General features: G+C 50.1%; 6 protein-coding genes across 6 annotated transcripts; 3 read left to right on the forward strand and 3 right to left on the reverse strand.

The window, feature by feature from the left end:
• Positions 1-108: 108 nt before the first annotated feature.
• On the forward strand, positions 109-3,024 carry K452DRAFT_237917 (uncharacterized protein; the record flags this gene model as incomplete). The annotated part of the gene is made up of 1 exon (XM_033537630.1): positions 109-3,024. One exon carries the CDS (start codon positions 109-111, stop codon positions 3,022-3,024), a length of 2,916 nt encoding a protein of 971 aa, XP_033391911.1.
• Positions 3,025-4,018: 994 nt separating this feature from the next.
• Positions 4,019-5,404, forward strand: K452DRAFT_280345 (uncharacterized protein). The gene is made up of 4 exons (XM_033539450.1): positions 4,019-4,074; positions 4,125-4,224; positions 4,282-4,443; positions 4,507-5,404. The coding sequence occupies exons 1-4, from the start codon at positions 4,056-4,058 to the stop codon at positions 5,231-5,233; spliced, it is 1,008 nt and encodes a 335-aa protein (XP_033391912.1). The 5' UTR covers positions 4,019-4,055; the 3' UTR covers positions 5,234-5,404.
• Positions 5,405-5,420: 16 nt separating this feature from the next.
• K452DRAFT_280347 (uncharacterized protein) lies at positions 5,421-7,533 on the reverse strand. The gene has a single exon (XM_033539451.1). The coding sequence runs from the start codon at positions 7,502-7,504 to the stop codon at positions 5,750-5,752; it is 1,755 nt and encodes a 584-aa protein (XP_033391913.1). The 5' UTR covers positions 7,505-7,533; the 3' UTR covers positions 5,421-5,749.
• An 812-nt stretch (positions 7,534-8,345) lies between these two features.
• K452DRAFT_292610 (uncharacterized protein) lies at positions 8,346-9,608 on the forward strand. The gene has a single exon (XM_033541405.1). The coding sequence runs from the start codon at positions 8,507-8,509 to the stop codon at positions 9,566-9,568; it is 1,062 nt and encodes a 353-aa protein (XP_033391914.1). The 5' UTR covers positions 8,346-8,506; the 3' UTR covers positions 9,569-9,608.
• A 597-nt stretch (positions 9,609-10,205) lies between these two features.
• Positions 10,206-12,325, reverse strand: K452DRAFT_362703 (uncharacterized protein). The gene is made up of 4 exons (XM_033546527.1): positions 11,957-12,325; positions 11,171-11,904; positions 11,019-11,122; positions 10,206-10,963 (listed from the first exon to the last, which is right to left on the reverse strand). The coding sequence occupies exons 1-4, from the start codon at positions 12,024-12,026 to the stop codon at positions 10,369-10,371; spliced, it is 1,503 nt and encodes a 500-aa protein (XP_033391915.1). The 5' UTR covers positions 12,027-12,325; the 3' UTR covers positions 10,206-10,368.
• Positions 12,326-13,383: 1,058 nt separating this feature from the next.
• Positions 13,384-13,809, reverse strand: K452DRAFT_205478 (uncharacterized protein; the record flags this gene model as incomplete). Its single annotated transcript, XM_033536100.1, has 1 exon — positions 13,384-13,809. A coding segment is annotated over one exon (426 nt), but the record flags the coding sequence as incomplete, so codon positions are not given.
• Positions 13,810-14,231: the final 422 nt, after the last annotated feature.

The following is a 14,231-nucleotide window of genomic DNA, read 5'->3' on the forward strand; positions in this document are numbered from 1 at the left end:
CCACCTTCTTCCTGCGGCTCGTGGCTCTCGTTCTCTGTCGTTCGGTCAACTCGATTTTTCCTCTTTGCTTGATATCAAAACATCCATTTTCAGCATTGCATTACCAAGATGGCGCCACACGCGCTGATGTCACGAGATGAGGTCGACGAAACAATCTTGGCAGAAGTCGCAGAGGCATGCAAGTTGCCTACAGCCCAGATTGAGGACGTCTACGCTTGTACTCCTCAACAACTTGACCAAATTGCGGAGACACGATCTGAAATGTTCCAAATCGTCCTGTCTTTCAGCCTCGCGGCTGATATTGATCGGTGGTGTGAGGCTGTGCGGCAAGTGGTCTCGTTGAATTCCGTCCTGCGTACTCGGATTGTCCACTGTCGTCTTGGAATCGTGCAGGTCGTCACGAGTGAAGAGCATGTTACTGAGCGCCGTTCTGGAGACGTCGAAGAGTATCTACGCAATGAAGAACGCCTAGGCTTTGGAGTGCCTCTTTTCCGCTCCGTCTTTATTGGCAGGACTTTCGTGGCGACCATGCATCACGCTGTTATGGATTACTGGTCTCTGATCACCTTCCTTAGCGAGGATGTAGCGGGCTTCTATCTCGGACACCCGCCAAAGAAACACCCACCGTTCAAGGATTTTGTGACGCACTGTATGAGTATTGATGAGCCTGCGGCGAAGTCTTTCTGGGCGTCTCGATTCAAGGGTGCCCCGGCTATCTTTCCGAGAGTAGATCCGGACTTTCCTACAAATCCAAGCAGAGAAGACAAGAGGAAGATAACCTTGAAGCGTATCGGAAATGGGCCTTCACCTAGCCATATACCGTGGTTCGCCGAAGCAGCGTGGGCTTTGACTGCCGCCACATATGCGGACAGCGAAAGTGTTGCCTATGGCCTTGTTCTATCTGGCCGTTCATCATCTCCCAGCGGCGTCGAGACGACCTTGGGGCCTACAGTAGTCGAAGTTCCGGTGCAGGTCAATCTGCAGCGCAAAATGACCGTTGAACGCCTCATCAAGGACAGAGCCACGTCGCTGCGACAACTCACGACGAACTCTGACTTTTTGCAGTACGGCACGCCGAGGATCAGTGCAGTCAGCGAGGCGGCGCAGACTGCTTCACGATTTCAAAGCTTGTTCAACATTATTCCCCCGCAGCCGATAAGTCTACCAACAACTGAGGAAGAGTCGCAATCGGTGCGGCTCGAACGCGTGAACTATCAAGCTCGAGGTTCCTTCAGTCTCATGCCAATATGCAGAATCTTGGATGGCGAGGTTTCGCTTGAGACCAAATACGACCCGGCGGTTATTTGCGATCGTCAGCTCCATCGAATTTTGAACCAATTTGAACACACACTACAGTCACTGATTGAGGCTCCTCTTCCAACGAAGCTTGAGAAGCTGCATCTATTGAACTCACACGACCGTTCGGAGATCCTCTCGTGGAACGCGAGCGTGCCTGAGATTACGGAAAAGTGCGTACATGAGATTTTCAGCGCTCAAGCTCGTGCGCAGCCCGAAGCTGTCGCCGTTGAGGCAAGTGATGGAAGCGCAAGCTATGCCGAAATGGACCAAATGTCAGACCGTCTCGCTCACGAGCTGCGACGTATGGGCGTGTCTCCTGGAAAGATAGTTGCCTTTATCTTCGAAAAGTCGCTCTGGACCATCGTCGCCATACTTGGTACCCTGAAGGCTGGCGGAGTATGTGTTCCCATCGACAAAGATGCCTCGTACGATCGCAAAGCAGCCACTTTTTCGAAAGTAAATACCAAGGCTGTCTTGACTTCGTCTGCACAGTATGCCATCTCGGTTGGACTCGCTCCCAACGTTTTCGCCGTCAATTTAGAGTCGATTTCTAAGCTTCCTGACGCTGCTGGCCTGCTTGATGACAGGCCAATTTCCCCGGAAGATCTTGCCTACATCTCCTTCACCAGTGGCAGTACAGGATCACCTAAGAGCGTCATGCTCGAGCACCGCTCCTTGGTCTCGAAACTAGTCTCACTCGCGCAACGGCTTGACTGGAAACCCGACTGCCGGATGCTCCAATTGGGTGCTCATGTATCGAACAGTAGCATATACGAGATTTTTGGGGCCCTCTTGTTTGGTGGCTGTCTTTGCATACCTTTGGAGGAGGTCCAGCCGTCAAATCTTCCCGACTTTATCAAGTCTGCAAGAGTGAACTGGGCTTTGCTACCTCCCAGCGTACTTCGCACCATGACGCCCAGTGAAGTGCCTGGGTTAAAGTCTCTTCTTTCCATTGGCGAACAGGTCGAAGCCGAGGCCTCCGAGACTTGGGGCGAAGCCCTTCGCTTTTTCAACGGCTGGGGGGCATGTGAAGCCTCAATCGTAAACACTGTCGCTGATCTGACACCACGTATTCCCTATCCTGACAGCATTGGTACGCCAGTCGGCTGCGCTGTCTGGATAGTGAACCCGCGTAATGTTCACGAGCTTGTTCCCATTGGTAGCGTAGGGGAACTTCTAATTGAGGGCCCTGGAGTGGCAAAGGGCTACCTGGATGATCATGCGAAAACAGCGGCCTCCTTCGTACCACCTCCGGTATGGTCGTCTTCCTGTCCAAGAGATTGCACAGGGTTCTATCGCTCGGGAGACCTCGCTAGGTATAATCCTGACGGTAGCATTTCTTTCATCGGCAGGCTGGACAACCGGGTCAAGATAAGCGGCCAGACAGTTCAGCTCGAGGAGGTCGAGAGCGCAATTGCCAGCTGCAGCGAAGTAAAGGATGTAGTCGCCTTGACGAAAATTGCTGCTGGCCGTACACAACTCGTTGCTATAGTCTGCTTGGCGGATCCTCAGTTGCCGAGAAGAGTGGTGTTGCAGGAACTGTCTGGTGCCTACGAAAAGGTCGCAAACGAACGTCTGGATGCGGTCCGAACATATGCTAGGTCCAAGCTATCCGTTGACAAAACCCCTACACTGTGGGTGGCTGTTGAACAACTTCCTCGAACGACATCACAGAAGCTGGATCGAGCCGCTGTTCGCGAGTGGTTGAAAACATTACGCCGTTAACTTTATTCTCTGTTTTCATCGATTGAATTCTCCTTTCCTTTGAAATTATCTAGAGTGGACTTCAACACCATGATTCTACATTTCCCTAAGGTGCTTCAACACACCGAAAAATGTTATACAACTAAGATTTCTCGAGAGTCATATAACACTGATAATGCCACTATTTAACGGCCTCCTATAGTGTTCCTCAAAGACTTGTGAACTTTGCAACATTTTTTATATATTGACAGAAATGTGTGTACCTCAATCTCTACAGTGTCGTAATAGTACACGTGCGGCGACTTTAACATGAGAACTTGCACTACCCGTGTATCAGCCAGTAAACCTCACAGATTGTAGGGTAAGTTCATTGCTTCACTACTAATTTTTGTCTCTGCGAGTTCTTGACGAATGACTTTACAAAACCTATGCTGGTATATTCGATACCAGAAAACAATACCAACTGTTTGCATCGATGGACATTGCCAAAAAAAGATTCTAGCTAGTCCAACTGCCAAGAGCTGAGCAAACTTTGTTGGAACTACGTGGGGTTTTTTCGTCCGTTCGTGGCGGCAAAGACAACACCCCCACGAGAAGCAGGATCCCTGGCTTTCATGGAAGTCTCCATTTGGCGCGTGCTTTGGAGATCAACCGCATGCTTAGATCGGTCACGCCGCATGCGCATAAAACCGGGAACAAGGGGTGATACGCGACAGGTAGGGATGCCCCCGCGCTTACAGCTCAGCCCCCACGGTACTTCGGACCTACCGTATCCGGTAGGGAGTCGTGGTAGCCTAAACTAAGATTAACCGAGATCCTTCGTGGCGCTGCGCATGCGTTCCACAGGGATTTCCGTGATTTTCACAGGGCGAGGGTCCTGTGGGGTTATGCGTCGTGGCACAGTATGCTAGGACCCCCGGATTACACTGCATATTGACGCGTTAGCATGCTACTAACAACAATATTGGGCCAAATTACACACAGCCCAACCCCTTTTGCCCTTCGCCCATCGTCCATCGGCTTTCGCTCGCGAAATTCGACTTCGGTTCAAGATGGAAGACGGAAAACCTGGTACGGCAACGAAGCATCTTGCCCGCAGAACTACTGTTGACATGTACAAGTCTTGGGAAGCCTCTACGTCTACGCTCCTAACAAAGGAGCGCCTATCTTTTTCACTGTGGTTTTTGCTATCTCAGCAGTCGGCCATATCTACCAATGCCAGTAAGTGAACCAACACTCTTGCCAACCATACTCAGCTCATCTAACGTCTACGATAAGTCGCTACAAAGCCTGGAAACTTATCGGACTGCACTCGTTCTGTGCATTGTGTTTTACAGCCGGCTACGCTTTGCGGGACTACGGAGCCTTCGACCACTACTATTACAGCAATAATAACCTGACTATCTTCATTCTTAGTCAAGTTCTAATCTACATTTGCCCGTGAGTACTACATTCTAACAAGCAATACATTTGAGTGCTGACTGACCGCGTCTGACTGCATAGTCCGCTTCTCGAACTCGCCAACTACCATGTCCTCGGTAGAATATTCTACTACGTACCATATCTTGCGCCTCTTCCGGCCAACAGAGTTCTGTCCACCTTCGGTGCTCTGATGGCGCTTGTCGAAGCCTTGAACGCTCTGGGGGTAGCCTTCTCCTCCAACCCCTCGTCATCGAAGAGTACGCAAGACTTGGGGAGCCACTTGACAATAGCCGCGCTCGCGATTCAACTCGCCGTTATAGTCACCTTTGTCCTTCTCGCGGGACTCTTCCATAGGCGATGCAACAAATCCAACATACACACCAAGGTAGTCAAGATCCCCTTGATCACGCTGTATGTAAGCATGATTTTGATCTTGATTCGCTGCATCTACCGCCTGGTGGAACACGTGGGAAACACAACGATAGCAATCGATGACCTAGAGACACTCGAGAGCTTAAGTCCCATTTTGCGGTATGAATGGTACTTCTATTTCTTTGAGGCAACACTCATGTTCATCAACTCTGCGATTTGGAACCTGTTTCATCCAGGCCGCTACCTGCCCAGAAATTACCATGTTTATTTGGCGCAGGATGGCAGAGAAGTCGAAGGAGAAGAAAAGTCAGATGACCGGCCGTTCTTAGCCAAGGCTGGATCAGTGTTGACCTTTGGTCTCCTTTGGCGCAAGAAGAGAGGCAGCCCTCCCTTTCACGAGCTGAATGAGCGTCCTGCCGCTAGCCGTCAAAATTAATGTATTGAGGACTGCTTGGGCCATATTCCAGTGGCAAGTACGTATTCATAAAAACAGTCAAAAGACAAAGTTGGTTCATTACTGCGCTCAACATGCAGAGGTAGTGGCGAAGCAAAGAAAGAATGCCTGTTAGTTTTGAGCGACCATCTTTGAGATAAACAATCAGCTGCCAATGCATAATTTTAGTCATGTAATATAATTAGTAAAGAAAATGAATGGGCCTAGCCCTTCTCTTTGTTTGCAGAGGGCATAATTGAACCAAATGAGCATGATAAAGCAAACTTTCGGCTGTACCCCCAAACCACAAACTCGCCTCGTCACAAAGCAGGTGCGGCAAATACAGGCATACTATGTACTCTGCTATTTTGGACCGCTCATTGAAAACCACCACGTTCAATCTGTAAAATAGCGGAATCTATCATACGCCTTGTTGAAAGGTTCTGTCCAAATGAAAAACTATCACACCGATATCCCTTTAACAGTGAGTTAACTACAAGACATCACACCTAATTTGTTTTATCTACGTTCCAAAATCCTCATTTGCAGCCCCTCATTCTCCTTAGGATCAAACACACCATTCATCTGCAAAACGGTGACCCACTGGCTGTCGCGAAGCCTTGCATCCAGTCGTTCCTTAATCTCCTTCTGTCTTTCCCCTTTTAGTGGTACAGCTTCGATACGGTGTTTCTTCAGCAACGTCAACATGACAGCCGTGAATTCGACTTGGGCCATTTTCTGTCCTGGGCAAATCCGTGGCCCCATTGCCCACGGCACAAATGTTCCTTTTCGTGGGTGGAAAAGGTCATGGGTCGAATCCGGTGGGTTGAGCCATCTCGAGGGTCGAAATGCGTGCTCATCAGAGACTGTTGGGTCAGACTTAAAGAACGCCGGATCCGATTGGCGGTTAATGTCCCGCCATGACGGTAAGAGGTGAATGGCCACTGGGTTTATATAGACCCTAGTTTCAGCAGGTAATCGAATAGTACCTGCCGATGTTTCAAGGGTCTGTGGGGACGTGGTCTCCCGGTGCACATGCGGTACCGGGCAATACAGCCTCACTGTTTCCAGCATGAAGGCCATTATGCGAGTGGCTTGTGGAAAAATTGTTGTGTACTCCATGGCTTCCGGCTCGTCGGCAGATACGAGCTCATCGACTTGTTCGAGAAGCCACTCCTGCCACTCGGGGTATCTGGCCAGAAGAACCATAGCATACGCCAACGTGGTCGCCGTTGTTTCGAAGCCCGCAGCAGTAAAGATGAAGAGGTTACTAATCATCTCTCCCTCTGTTAGGCTTTGTGCCGGAGAACTGCCATCTTTTGATGCTTGAAGGAGCTTGCTCATGATATTGTTCGTCGACGACTCTTCTGTTGCCATGCGGCTCCGCTCTTGATCCAGTATCGACTTACTGCGCTTCTGTACTTCGACCTTAGCGCACCCGACTGTTGTCATCTTGCGGTATCCGGGTAACCACGCGGGCCAAAGGGTAAGAAGATTCGTGGGCAGTATTCCGACGCCTACTATGTTTGACACGACCGTCGTGAGCGATTCAACGTGTGTCATTTTGTAGCCTGGCTCCGGCCGCTGGTCTTCGTCACTCCTCCATGGCATTTGGGTACCCATACCAGCCCCAATGAGCACGTGGATGGTGATCTTTTTGAGCATATCAAACAGCAGTGGTGTCTCCGCCGAGTAGGACTTGTTTCCGTGTGTTGACAAGACCTCGTCAAGTAGACCATGGGTCTGACGTACAGACTCGTTGAAAACGGTCTTGGATATGCGTTCATCGATGACGCTCGTGGCTATTCTTCGATGCTTTGCCCATTTGTCTCCGTTGGTGGTCAAGACATTCGGTCCATATTGACCTAGAGCATATTCCAGTGCCTGCGGTACTTCGAAGTCGCGAACGCGAAGCAGTATGTCTTGGGTCGCCTTGGGATCGGCGGTCCAAAGCTCAAGTTTGCCCAAGCCTACTAGTAGATACGAGCCATGATGCGGCGCGAACTGGTCAAACGGCCGCGTCTTTTCGTGAAACTCCCAGCCAAAGATTGTGAGAGCTACGCGCCGCCAAATGCTCGCAGGCAAAATTCGCTGAAGACGATGTCTGTTGAAAGGAGATAGTAGCAACCAGAGCAACTGGCTTTGATCCACTGGAACGAGCACAATCGGCAGTTTAATTGAACGAGCTCTGATAAAATTTCGGATCAGGTTGTAAATGCATCTAAAGGCAAAAACCACTAATAAAGTGGCGATAGCTCCGAGAAGGTGAGCCATGTTTGGAGAATATTGATTGCTGCACTTTGACAAGAAAAAACTTATCGTTGAGGATTAAAGTAACGCAGTATCTTATGTTTAAGCTGGGAAGAAAAAATGCCTCAATCTTTTTCACAATTTGGGGTGGAAAATTCGATTGATAGACAGATCTAACTCTTTTTCCTCGGCTTTCCAAGGAATGTTGATTAGACCACCTTAGACCTAAATTAGATGTTATTCGGTTTGCCTATCTTAGTAAAGTCGGCCAAAGGATTTAGTGTTTCGGTACTTCGGTGAGTAGGAAGCGTTCTCCGATGATGAAGGTGTTGACTCGTTGGATCTACAGCTCTGCCGTCGTGAGATCTGACATGCAGAGAAAGAACTGGGGAAATTATGTAGTCATTCGGCGACATATGCACGATACTAAGGTTAATGATCAGACGGGGATGCTTGAAGCGAGCTGATATGACCCCCTGCTAGCGGTGTACCGACACCACGGGAAGGATTAACCAAGATAACAATTGCGTAGCTGCGAACCTAGAAGAGCTAGGCTGCAATCGTTGCGATGCTGTGTTTGACTGAAATTATGTCTCACAAGCCAACCCGTTCAGCCGAGCTGCCGTCTCTGGTTAGTTTCCCGGCGGGTCTATGCATGGCTGTTTGCACCATACTACCTTCCAACCCGCGAAACTCTTTGTGACGACGTGCATTAGAGCTGACAGTCACATAAAGGCAGTCTCATCGCCAGGGTAGGTGCATCAAGATATGATGCTTACGCATGCCGAACAGGCAGTTACATACAGGGATCCTGATCCCCCTCCATACAATTCTTCCACCAACCGATATATTCTTTTATGCATCCTCTCAGAATTTCATAGCATCGTACCCGTGGTGTGGAAAGCTCAGCTACATGGAGACCATAGCTATAGGAGCTCGAAATCCCCCTATCCCAAAAAACCTTCTACTTATTTTCTTGTCATCGTTTCTATTTACTCGATCGTTTCTCAGGGTGCAAAAGATAAAATGCCCCACGCCCTTACTATACGAGAGAAGAGAGGCAAGGCGGGGAAAGTTTATTACCCGCTTCAGCTAAACCTTGTACCCAAACCCTCGCCGGGTCCCAACGAACTGCTGGTCAAAGTCCATGCTGCGGCTCTGAACCACCGCGACTTCTTTATCCGCCAACACCTATATCCAAGCATATCTTTCAAGGCTCCGTTACTCTGCGATGGCTATGGAACGGTTGTCGAGACGGGTCCTGGCTGTACGTCGGATCTTCTCCACAAGCCGGTGGTTCTCACGCCATGTCGCGGATGGGCCACGAACCCCGATGGACCTGAAGATTGGTCAAAGTTTACCACAATCGGCGGTACAGAGCCTGATCTCCATTTGGGTACTGCCCAGAACTACGTGGTTGTCCACGAGTCTGAGGTCGAGCTCTGTCCCGAGCATCTCAGTGCCATAGAGGGCGCGGCCATCCCTGCCTGCGGACTGACCGGTTGGCGCGCTCTTGTGACAAAGTCAGGGAACGCGAAGCCTGGGCGGAACATACTTGTTACCGGAATTGGTGGTGGTGTGGCACTGCAGGTGCTACAGTTCGGCCTCGCTCTGGGTTGCAACATGTATGTGACTTCGGGATCCGAGGAGAAGATTGTCAAAGCCCAGCAGCTAGGGGCGAAAGGTGGCGTGTTATACACGGATGAAGAGTGGCCTAAGGCTTTGGGTAAGATGCTGCCGGACGAGCGACCGTATTTGGATGCGGTTGTTGACGGAGCGGGTGGCGACATTGTGGTCAGAGCGATGACGATCTTGAAACCTGGAGGAGTAATTGCAAGCTACGGAATGACAGTGGCGCCGGTGATGGACTGGCCGATGCAGGCCGTGTTGAAGAATATAGAACTAAGAGGGAGTACGTTGGGGTCTAGAAAGGAATTCAAGGAGATGGTCAACTTCGTAAGGGAGAAGGAGATCAGGCCTATTATCAGTCGGACTGTAAGGGGACTAGATTGTGTGGATGCGATCGAGGGGCTGTTTGAAGATATAAAGACCGGCAAGCATTTTGGCAAATTAGTTATTGAAATTTAGTAGTAGTCGGACGAATGAAATAAAAAAGTTTAATCAGCGATGAGGCCTTTCAGTAACACCTACGGTTTCCGCAGCCTGGCTTCCCATGCGGCCTTAACATCCGCATCTAATTTCTCTGTTGCTCCGTCGTGAATTCCTTCATTTGCGGTGGAGGCTACAATTCTACGTGTGATATATCAAAAGCCCTAGGAACTCGCATCTGGAATGTTCCCATCAGGCATACGTTGTAGCTATGTCCCTGATGTAGTTGACGTACTTCTTTCCGTAAGACCCAAGAGGGAAAAGCATGCGGGAGTGAAGCCTGTTACATTCCTACTTTCTGTAAGTACTCCAGCGGCGGCGGAAGGTGGCGTTGAATGCGCGGGTAAGTCGTTGTCTGTGCCACCTGCGTTTAAAGGACAGAGTTACAGAGAACTATCGGTAATTTTGGCGTTGCAATGGAACTGCGAAGGTAGGTGTGGCACCGCATAAGCGCAATTAGGATATGCTTCCTGCAACATCAGTGCAGCACGTCATATGTTCAACACTCATTAGATAAACCCACCACTGCTTCATCACAGATGGATCCCTAACTTTGTCTGTCAAATAACATCACCAAGTCAAGACCGTGTTAAACAACAATTATGCGAAACGCTTAAGCGAATATATTGCTATACATTGTCCCGAAGAAGTGTATGACAAAAGGAAGCGCCCTAAATGGATTGGCAACACTAGATCCGCTCATTATTCCCTATCTACACGTTTGTAGGTACATTAAGATTACTCATACTCATTAACATAAATGTCACCTCAAGGCCGCCTTATAAAAGGCCGAGGAATGCGACAGCGAAAATAAAACCAACCATGCCAACGAATGGCCTGACGGAGGCAGCGACTCCTGTGAACGGCGGAACCAGGTTACTAGGAGTCGGAGTAGGCGTACCGAATCCAACGCCAGGCGTAGAGGTTGCCCAGGTCTCGGTAGTCAACGTAACGGAGCCATTGGAGTTCGTGATAGTCTCGACAATAGGCGTCTGCAAAGAGATGACAACAGGCGTCGAGGCCAACGGCTTCGGCGTCAAGGCCGCACCAGGCGTAGAGTGGGGAGTGACAGGAGCGGGGCGGCCGGGGGTGGTGGCAGCAGGTGTCGCAGCAATAGGTGTAGGGGTCGCGGGAATGGAAATGGCGGAAGTAGAGAGGGCGGGGGTGGAAGCGATGTCCGTAGGAATAGATGCGACCGGAGTGGAGCGGCTGACGCTGACAGAAACCTCCGCTGGGGGCTCGTCTTTGTTGTCTTTGTCGCACGAGCTTTTGCCCTTGACGAAGGAAGACCAGTCGCTGCAGTCGAACTGGGCGTTGGATGCGCCGGAGACATCGAAAGATCCGAAGACCTCCTTGAGCTCGTCCATGGAAACTCTGAAGGGTGTTAGTTCGCTCGCATTTTGGAAAGAAGTCAGATGGGAAGACATACTCCTCAATGTCACCACTCAGTTCCATGTCACCACCAACAGTCTCGAGGCTTTCGAAGTTGACGCTTGAGAAGCCGCTGTCCCAAACCTTGAGGTCACCACCGACCTAAAGCATGTTAGATTCTGGTTTGCCAACATTTCAATTCGAACTTACACTCTTCAGCGAGGATAGCGAGAGCGAGCTCAAGTCCCAAACACCGCTGATCTCAAGGTCGCCGGAAATAGTTTCAAGCAAAGAAAAGTCAAATCCCTCGTCGACAATGTAGCTGTCCTTGATGACCAAAGAGTCGATGCTGGTCAGAGCGGGGAAAGACAAGGCCGACGCATTGCTCATCGTGACCTTGGAAGCCGACTCCAGCTGGGGGAAGCTGATGTCCAGGGCGTTGCCATTGGCTCCAATCGAGATCTCTTCATTGACAGTGGTGGAGGACACACTGACGGACCACAAGAAGTCGTTCTCCTCGATTATGATTGTGTCGGGCTCAGCAACATCCAGCTCGAGCTTCGTGAGGGTCGTGTCGCGCACTTCAACAGACGAGCACTTCTCGATGCTGTCGCCGAAGTCTACATCCCAGAGTAGAGGCAGAGAAGACAAGCTAAGCGAGTCAATTTTGTTCAGCGATGGCAAATCGAATCCAGTGAGGATGGGAGCCTCATGCAGGCCGAGGCTGCCAAGGGAAGTAAGAGAGTTGGCGGAGAAGTAGGTCAGGGTGTCGGCACCCTCCTCAATGGAGAGACTGCCAGTAATCTCCTCAAGGCCGTCGAGGCTAATCGAGTCCCAGACATCCTTGGAAATGGCGATGCTCCCGTCAAAGGTTTTGCAGGAAGCCAAGTCCAGGGCTTCTTCGACATCGACAACAAGAACACCACCCTTTGGTGCGGAGCAGCCTACCAAGCGGTTAGCATTTGAAGAGAAGACAGTTTTGATTGAGAAACGAACCAGCAGCGGCGGCAGTGCTAACGAGCAGGCCAGAGGCGGCAATAGACCGGAGCTTCGTAGAGTAAACCATTTTGAAGTGTACTGCGCCGAGTGAGGAATTTGGTTGCTCTTACAGACTACAGAGCAAGTTCCTGGGCTTGTAGGTTTTTATATTGGAAGTCGCGGTGAACAATGCGTTCTCTGGCTAGAGTATGCCGACACAGCCTTCTCGCACTGAAGCGTAGTGCTGATCCGCAACTCGATGTAGACAAAGCTCGTTCGACGAAAGATTTTGATGCCGGTAGGCCACAAGCACTGTTCTCCAGCTAGCACCTCCTGCAGTCGTGATTCGTATCGGCCCATCGAGCTCGCAGCTGAGAGAACACTTCGGGCTCGGCGTGTCCGTATCTAGCGTGACAGCTGCATGGAAGCAACTCGAAAGCGGGATAAGATCCCCATATCATCAAGGGCGAAGAACGTTGTCAGGCGTCAATGCGGGCTGCGGGATCGCGGATGGGTTGATGGGTTTTCGTATAGGCAAGCCTGGGCCGCAGAAGCTCAGGTGCGTCGAGTCATGGTGGCACTGGCGGCGACAACACAACAAAGGCTCACCTATTCGTGCAGCCACTTCAAAGGCCTTTTAGGACTGACAAAGAGAGGATTATGGCATGGTCTCGGCTCTTCCAGAAGGTCGGCAAGCAAACTCAAGCCGTAGAAATTTCCAGATGAACAAGGAAGTCAGCAGCCGCCTTCTTAAGAGAGTGTTGTTGTGATAAGGTGTCTCCCTCTGGCGGTCAGACGTGGTGGCACAGGCCAGTTTCCGGTGCGGACTAGCGAGCCGAAAGGGGACACGCCCCTATTCAAGGCCCGATACCGGTATCCCCACGAAACCTTCTTCTCTTCACCCGAACGGACGTTTGCCGTCGCGCCCCGGGCGGCCCGGGCCATGCCGTTCTGCGCCTCAACCGAGGCGGTCAAAAGGATGGTCTTTTCGCGGCCTCACCAAGGCGATTTTCATACGCTGCCTGCTGCTTCACTCTATAAAAATAGAAGCAGTAGCTGCTGAGATTCAATATTATACGGCCTAATGTTTATCGCATCAATTTGTCACATAAAAGATACGCCTGCCATAATCGCAATTATGTAAACCCATTTAGTCGGCAAGTCTCGAAATGCTAATCCGACTGAGGATATTCTACAGCATCACAAAAATCAATACTATCATCGTCGCTAGACTTTGAATCCAAACAATGAAGATCTGCGTTGTCCGCCGTATTGTCCTCGAAGAGGCTTTTCCAGGCAGATTTCCATTCATTATTAGGAAGAGGAAGATCCTTCTGTCGGCGAAAGTCTTTAACTTCTTGCAGCTGGATGTTCGAGACCGGGTCGCGAAGAGTATCCTTCAATGTCGATTTGTGTTCTTGAAGTATCTTCAACATTTCAAGGTCTCCATATTTTGCCGTAAAGGTAATAACGTTGGTCCCAAGGACGGTCTTCAGTGAGAAGTCTGCACCCGCTTTAAGTAGAGCCCTGACACAGGCCTTCTGGCCGATGAAAACTGCGAGATGAGAAGCAGACCACTTAGCTTCGTCGTATTGCATATTTGGATCTGCACCTGCTTTTACTAGGGCCTTCAATTTGGCAGCGGCGTTGTTGTGTCGGATCGCTCTGGAAAGAGGTGTTTGGCTATTACTGTCTAGAGCGTTGACGCGAGCTCCATGCGCTATAAGTAGGGCTATAATTTCTTCGTTTTCTGACTGCGCCCGGGCGATATAGTGTATGCTAGTCCAGCCAGACCGGGTTGTGGAAATGTTCGGGTCTGCTCCTTTGCGTAACAGCGAGGCAATAGCGTCAGCGTCATTGCGTTCGATAGCCTAGTATAGTGGCGTCCGTTCAAATGCGTCTATTGCATCTACGTCTAGGTCTACGTCTGTATCCTCGTTCACCGTCGGATGTTCTCCAACTTTGAGTATATATCGGTGGGTGGTTGAGAAATGGAAGTTGTTTATCCTAACCTAAATATGATTAATTAAGTTAAGTTGAGTTGAATTTATTTACCCTAACCCATCGCCCTGGTTATCATAACCTCAGGAATTACAAGGTCATTCCTGCTAAACCCGATCAGGGCGCGCTAGGGGCGCGCTAGACGGTTATTCCTAACCTAAATTTTAATTGAGTTGAGTTAAGTTGTATTTATTTACCCTAACCTATCGCCCTGAGCGATATGTAGATTGAGTTGAGTTGTATTCATTTACCCTGACCCATCGCCCTGAGCGATATGCAGGCTACGACTATT

This window comes from Aplosporella prunicola, assembly GCF_010093885.1.
Source record: "Aplosporella prunicola CBS 121167 unplaced genomic scaffold K452scaffold_57, whole genome shotgun sequence".
Classification (NCBI taxonomy): Eukaryota; Fungi; Ascomycota; class Dothideomycetes; order Botryosphaeriales; family Aplosporellaceae; genus Aplosporella; species Aplosporella prunicola.

Bases quoted from the DNA above. Each gene is read 5' to 3' on its own strand.
- K452DRAFT_280345 (XM_033539450.1), top strand. The intron at 4,225-4,281 runs GTAAGTGAACCA...GTCTACGATAAG, and splicing joins GGCCATATCTACCAATGCCA to TCGCTACAAAGCCTGGAAAC. The intron at 4,444-4,506 runs GTGAGTACTACA...CTGACTGCATAG, and splicing joins GTTCTAATCTACATTTGCCC to TCCGCTTCTCGAACTCGCCA.
- K452DRAFT_280347 (XM_033539451.1), bottom strand. From the start codon at position 7,504: ATGGCTCACCTTCTCGGAGCTATCGCCACTTTATTAGTGGTTTTTGCC.
- K452DRAFT_292610 (XM_033541405.1), top strand. From the start codon at position 8,507: ATGCCCCACGCCCTTACTATACGAGAGAAGAGAGGCAAGGCGGGGAAA.
- K452DRAFT_362703 (XM_033546527.1), bottom strand. From the start codon at position 12,026: ATGGTTTACTCTACGAAGCTCCGGTCTATTGCCGCCTCTGGCCTGCTC. The intron at 11,905-11,956 runs GTTCGTTTCTCA...ACCGCTTGGTAG, and splicing joins TAGCACTGCCGCCGCTGCTG to GCTGCTCCGCACCAAAGGGT. The intron at 10,964-11,018 runs GTATGTCTTCCC...AACACCCTTCAG, and splicing joins CTGAGTGGTGACATTGAGGA to AGTTTCCATGGACGAGCTCA.